The 6,000-nt window shown below is 38.9% G+C and overlaps 1 protein-coding gene across 5 annotated transcripts in view; it reads left to right on the forward strand.

Annotated features, from left to right (window-relative positions):
* The window catches only part of KMT2D (lysine methyltransferase 2D), a 212,813-nt gene extending 207,500 nt beyond the window's left edge, over positions 1-5,313 (forward strand). For all 5 annotated transcript variants that reach the window (XM_040341168.1, XM_040341169.1, XM_040341170.1 and 2 more), the window contains 2 exons: positions 2,572-2,680; positions 2,794-5,313. In XM_040341168.1, the coding sequence (XP_040197102.1) occupies positions 2,572-2,680; positions 2,794-2,886 (202 nt within the window). In that variant the 3' untranslated portion in view covers positions 2,887-5,313. The remainder of the gene's footprint in view (positions 1-2,571; positions 2,681-2,793) is intronic.
* The last annotated feature ends 687 nt before the right edge of the window (positions 5,314-6,000 follow it).

Below are 6,000 nucleotides of genomic sequence, written 5' to 3' on the forward strand. Positions count from 1 at the left end.
CCTCAGAAGGCCCCCCCCTCACAGCCGCTACCCCAAGGGGGAAGGAGGGAGAGGAAGTAAAGCAGAGAGGAAAGCAGGGAAACCCCTCAGTCGACCTCCCAGGGGAAAATTCCAGCCATACCACCTTACCTGAGCAAGGGGCCACTACTTACCCATCCTGCGACCACCGGCTGGAGGTATCCCAGACAGAACCAGCGTCCGCTAAACGGCATGGCTGTCGGTCATATGTGTGCTCTAGAACATGACGTTCCCTGGCCGCCCCTGGAGCAATGGGGCCTGTCGTGGACGACCCAGAGCTGAGCTGAGGGCCGGCACACGCTCGATGGCCGAACATGGGGGGGACTACAAGAGTCAAGACCCAGCCTGTCACCCAGTCGGCTGTTGATGGAAGAATCACAGGATTCAAAAATGCAGGAACAAAACAATAAAAAGCGAAAAAATTGCAAAAAAATCTCCAGAGTACAGGACTCTAGAGGGCCTGTCCTCTCCTGACGTTAGGCAGAGAAAAACTGAGGCTGCTAGAGCAGGGTGTGGGTTATACCTGGGGAGCCACGCCCCCTGGGAGGAGCTGCACTGAGGAAAGTGTTGTTAACACTTAAAGTGCTTTTTTTCTGCCTAACTCCTGAAAGGAAGCGGATATAACCCTAAGGTCAAAGGCTGCTGTGTCCGTCCATGAACGGAAGAGACATAGCGGTGTTCAGTGACGGGATCTCGTTGTTTGTTCATTCCCTGCGAAGCAGGGAATGAAAACCACTAGATCCCCAGTAAAAGCAGAACACTTACTAGGCACACATTTAATCCCTTGATCACCCTAGATCAGGGATTCTCAAACTATGGCCTAGGCATGATGGGAATTGTAGTTCCTGAACACCTGGAGGGCCGTAGTTTGAAGACCCCTGCCCTAGATGTTAAGCCCTTCCTGCCCAGTGTCATTAGTACAGTGACAGTGATATTAGCACTGATCACTGAATTGGTGTCACTTGTGATGTCTGTCCATCGCAGTCCCGTTAGAAGCTGCCGATTTGCCACCATTAGTAGTTTAAAAAAAATATCCAAAATATATCCCATGGTTTGTAGATGCTATAACTTTCACGCAAGCCAATCAATATACACTTTAATGGGATATTTTTTTTTATTCCTATTTCTTTTATAAAATAAAAAACCCAGAGGAGATCAAATACCACCGAGAAAGGTCTATTTGTGTGTAAAAAATTATACAAATTTCATTTGGGTAAAGCTTTGCATGACTGCGCAATTGTCAAAGTAGTACCGCATAGCAAAAAAATGGCCTGGTCGTGAAGGGGGTAGAACCTTCCATCGCTGAAGTGGTTAACTGGCAATTGCGTGGTCATGCAACACTGTAGGCAATTAAAATTGTATGTTTTTTTTTTTACACAAATCAAGATTTCTTTTGGTGGTATTTGATCACCGATTTGTGAAATAATATATATTTTTGTTTTGCTATAAAACATCAAATTTCTTAATGAATTTGAGCCAAAATGTATTTTGCTACTGGTCTTTGGTTAAAAAAAATAAAAAAAGTCAAATAAGTGTATATTATTTGGTTTGCGCGGAAGTTATAGATGCTGGAATTTTTGTTTTTTGTATACTAGTAATGGCGGTGATCAGTGACTTATAGTGGGACTGTGATATTTTGGCAGGCAATCTGACACTAGCTGAAGAGGAGGGGCGAGGTACTGGGAAATTGTTTAAATCCAGGGGCGATAAGAGTTATGATGTGCTTTTACTAGGCGATCTTGCTGTTTGTTTGTTTGTTTTAAACTGCAAGATCACCTGTCAATATTCGGAGCTCTGTGATGTTTACAACACAGAGCTTCCTTCTCTGAAGTGACGGAGCCAATCGGGCGAGTGCCAGCGGTCAATCATTGGCCGACACCTGCTGATTGGCTTGTGCTGTAACTAATTACAGCAAGGCCAGGGCAGCGGGCGCACGTGTGCGCTCCCCCTATCCAGAAGTGCTGGATCATAGTTACATAGGTTGAAAAAAGACACAAGTCCATCCAGTTAAACCACAAAAAAATAAACAAACATAAAAAACACAGTACATTTCCATACACCAACTCCATACCCACAGTTGATCCAGAGGAAGGCAAAAAAAAACAGATCAGATGCATGATCTAGTGAGAGGCCACTTTTCCTTCCGTACATGTAAGCAAGGTGGTTGGCAAGCAGTTATAGGCAACAAATAACAACATCCAACTACATGATTATGGCACCTTATTCAGGAAGGAATGTTTACCTTTCCTTTAACCACCTAACTGGTCAGTTTTCCCTTATGACAATTTTGTTCAGTTACACAGCCATTTAAGCTTGCACTGTAGCTGTTGAATATGATGGTCTATGCCAATATTTTTGTTTGGTTATGTGTAGTGCCGAGTTTGTAGTTTAAATTACAATTTCCTTCATCGAGTGGTTTAAATTAAATTTGCCACCTTGAAATGTCCTACACACTGCATGTGCTCACCACAACTGGTACCCAAAAGTAGTATTCATATTTTATCTCATGTTGAAAGAGGTGTTTAATGATACAATTTTTTGGTAATTTTGCAGGTACATCAACCATTCATGTGCTCCAAACTGTGTTGCTGAAGTGGTCACATTTGACAAAGAAGACAAAATTATCATCATCTCTAGTCGAAGGATACCAAAAGGAGAAGAGGTGACCTTTCTGTAGTTTTTTTTTCATCCTAGATGGAGACTAAAATTCTCCAGTGAATCTGGCATTTACATGTCCTTCTTTTTTTTTTTTTTTTTCTTTTCTTTTCCCATCAGCTTACATATGATTACCAGTTTGACTTTGAAGATGATCAGCACAAGATACCATGTCACTGTGGAGCATGGAACTGTCGGAAATGGATGAATTGAAAACCGTGAACTTAAGCTGCCTCCGGTCATTGTGAATATGGTGCCCTTCAACGTAAAGCCTTTGAGAGAGTACTAAAGCACCAAGTTGTGTTTACTATTGCTTCGTTACACTAGCTTTTGCAGCCTTCTTCAAGATGCGAAAAGTTCCCAAAATCGTTCTGATGTAAGGAGTGTGAAGCAGTGATGAAATTGTGAATCCTTTCTGAAGGCCTTTACCCTGGTGGATGGAAAAACTATAAAAGAAAGCTATTGTGCAGAGAACATTCCCTAGGCATCGAATAGCTGGGAATATGTTTGTGTAGCACCCCTTTCTTCATTCACATAAAAATTGTTCTTGAAGGATTTTCAGTCAGTTTTCTGTTTTTATCTGAATCTAAAATATTGCTCTAACTCTCAAATACATGAGAATGCAAATAAATAAAAAAAAAAAAAAAAAAAAAAAAAAAGTAATTAGTTAACAAAGCAGTTTGACAATCCTAAATCTACAGGACCCTCAGAGCGCGAAAGAGAGCACACAAGACTGCAGAAAAATAGCACAGGAGTTGCTTTCATTGAGCGCAAGAGACAGTCCATTGACTGTTACCTGTCACAGCTACCCAATCCCAGAGACACCTGGCCAGCACCTACCTCATCTGCCTGTTGGATACTGATGTGTATATGTGACACTCCCACGGCAATTTAAAATAGATAGCACCTCATAAACATGGACACAGCGCATATGATGGGACTTGTGTAATAATAGAAATACATGCTGCCCATCCCAGAGGATCTGATTTAATATCTGTTGACCCTCTCTGAAGCTTTGTAACCTGCCTCATGGCCTATGAATTTGGCTCTGAGCAGGTCGGAGTGCACTAATGATCATGTTTTCTGCTAACTGCCCGCTTGTGGTCTGTCCATGGCAACCCATTCTCTCCCTTTTTCTGTGCCTGAAACCTCACCCTTCTCTATACTTGGAACATGAAGTGTAATAAGAAGACCTGCTTTGTAAGGGGGTAGAGTAAACCTTTTTTAACAGCAGGTGGTGTATGTATGTGTGTGACTGTAGATATCCCTTGGTTTAGTTTTATTTTAAGATCTGTGCTATTAATCATTCTCTCTGCTACAGTATTTCTGTAAAGGCTCTCCATAAAATGTAAGACCTTTATTTAGCCAATATCTTGATGAAATGGGCTTTCTTTTAAACCTGGTTTTAGAGATGTACCCCTTTATCCCAAAACACTTTTTATTACTTGCAATACTCTGAAGCTGCTGTTCTGCTCTTATCACGTGATTCAAAGTCCCGATTTTTTTTTATTTTTTATTTCCTAGCACAGTGCTTGGGTTGGGAATAGGTGAAGGGAGTTATTTATTTGTACTTGTAATTATATTTATGTATTACCGCCTTGTGTGAGGGAAATACAGGGTGTCTTAGATCTTGGCAAATACTACATGCTTTTTTTTTTTTTTATCATTTCATAATCCTAGAGAGTACAGATTGAGCACTAGTAAGCTATATCCCTGATCTTTTGGCTTCCATTTTTCTAAATGTACATTGTTTCAAATTGCAGAACTGCATTTTATGTATCAGAACAGAGAATATTTGTTTTACCCATTTTTACAGGTTACTGTGGCTGTACCTTCCCCAAAACAGACATAGTGATTCTGTTTAAAGAGTGCGCGGATTAAAATAAATCAGTGGCGTTAAGCAGCCAAGGGCATTTAAAATCAAAGCTAGTGTGAATATATGAGATTAAGTGCTGTTGCTTTTTAACACAAGCTGCTTCCACAACTGTTTTAAAAGCTGCAAACATGTACAAAATAAAGGTAAGTTGTAAATAAACAATAGAAAAGAAAACGTCTAAAAAAAAAAAAAAAAAAAAGTTGTGCATAGTCTGGCACCATATTATTGAAAAACCACTGGACACTATGAAAGCCTGAAAATTTGAAATGTAATGTTCCCTTCTTTTTTTTTTTTTTTCTTTCTTGCTTTTTACCGAATTATTTTGCCTTTCAAGCTCTACAGTGGGAGCTTTACAGTACATCCCTGTCACTCTTGTGATATTAGATTATTATAGATATGACATACAGTAATGTAGATTTTAGATAAACCCTATACCATGTTTTTTTTTTTTTTTTTATACACAAGATGTAATCCAGACCCAAGCTTGAAATACTTGATTTTTTTTCTGCTTGTATAAACACTTTCATTTGCTGTGTTTTGAATTTAATTTGGTGTCTGCTTGCAAATATTTGTCTTTTTTTTTTTTTTTCCATAATATTTTGTTTCGCCATTTTTCACTTTTTTTTTTTTAATTTGTATTGACGAGATTCCATAGGGAGCTGTAATTTGTGCGGTGAGGATTCTGTACAGAAGATTTGTCCTTCGTAGAAAACATAAAATTATTCCTTTTTTAAAAAAATGAAAATAAAAACTTGTACGTGGCATGTTTTGTATTGAATATAATTTTGAAATGTATATAATTTATGTGAAAGAGGCAAGTTAAGAAGAGCTTAATTGCTTCTTTTGGTTTGTTTTTAAAGGACAAATAAAATGCATTTTAAATACTTTGAGCTGTTAACTGCCAGTTTTTATGATAAAGTGCAATATACATTTATTTATTTTTTTGTCACCCTGGAAGGAAAGGGAAAATTCTGTGTTGCCCAATGATCAGATGACAGGTGCTGTGTGGTAACATGACCTGATTGAGGTAGTTTTGAGAAACTTGATGATCGATGAGATTTATTGTCATTACAAATAAAAATCCATAGCAAATTTTCACACAATGGCTCGCCAAACACCTCTTTTTCTATCTTTCACATGGCAAGAGAACAGAATACTAATCAAACAAGGAGTAATTGATGGAAAGTCATATGAAAGTCCAGCCACTCCTGTACTTTAAGTGTTAAGTTGGACTTGAATTTAATCTGTTACTGTAAAGATATGTATATAAAGTAACGTGTTGTTGGCTGATTAAAAAAAAAAAGTGTTGCAGCAAAGGTTATTAAAAATCCTGTGCAGCAAGCACATGGTAAAAGTCAGATCGAGGCTCTCGTACACCTGTAGTCCGACACGCCTGAATTTGCACTGCTTTTAATTAACATTGCTCTTGTTACCTAAGCAGCACTGTTGAT

The sequence above is a fragment of the Rana temporaria genome, chromosome 2, assembly GCF_905171775.1.
Source record: "Rana temporaria chromosome 2, aRanTem1.1, whole genome shotgun sequence".
Classification (NCBI taxonomy): Eukaryota; Metazoa; Chordata; class Amphibia; order Anura; family Ranidae; genus Rana; species Rana temporaria.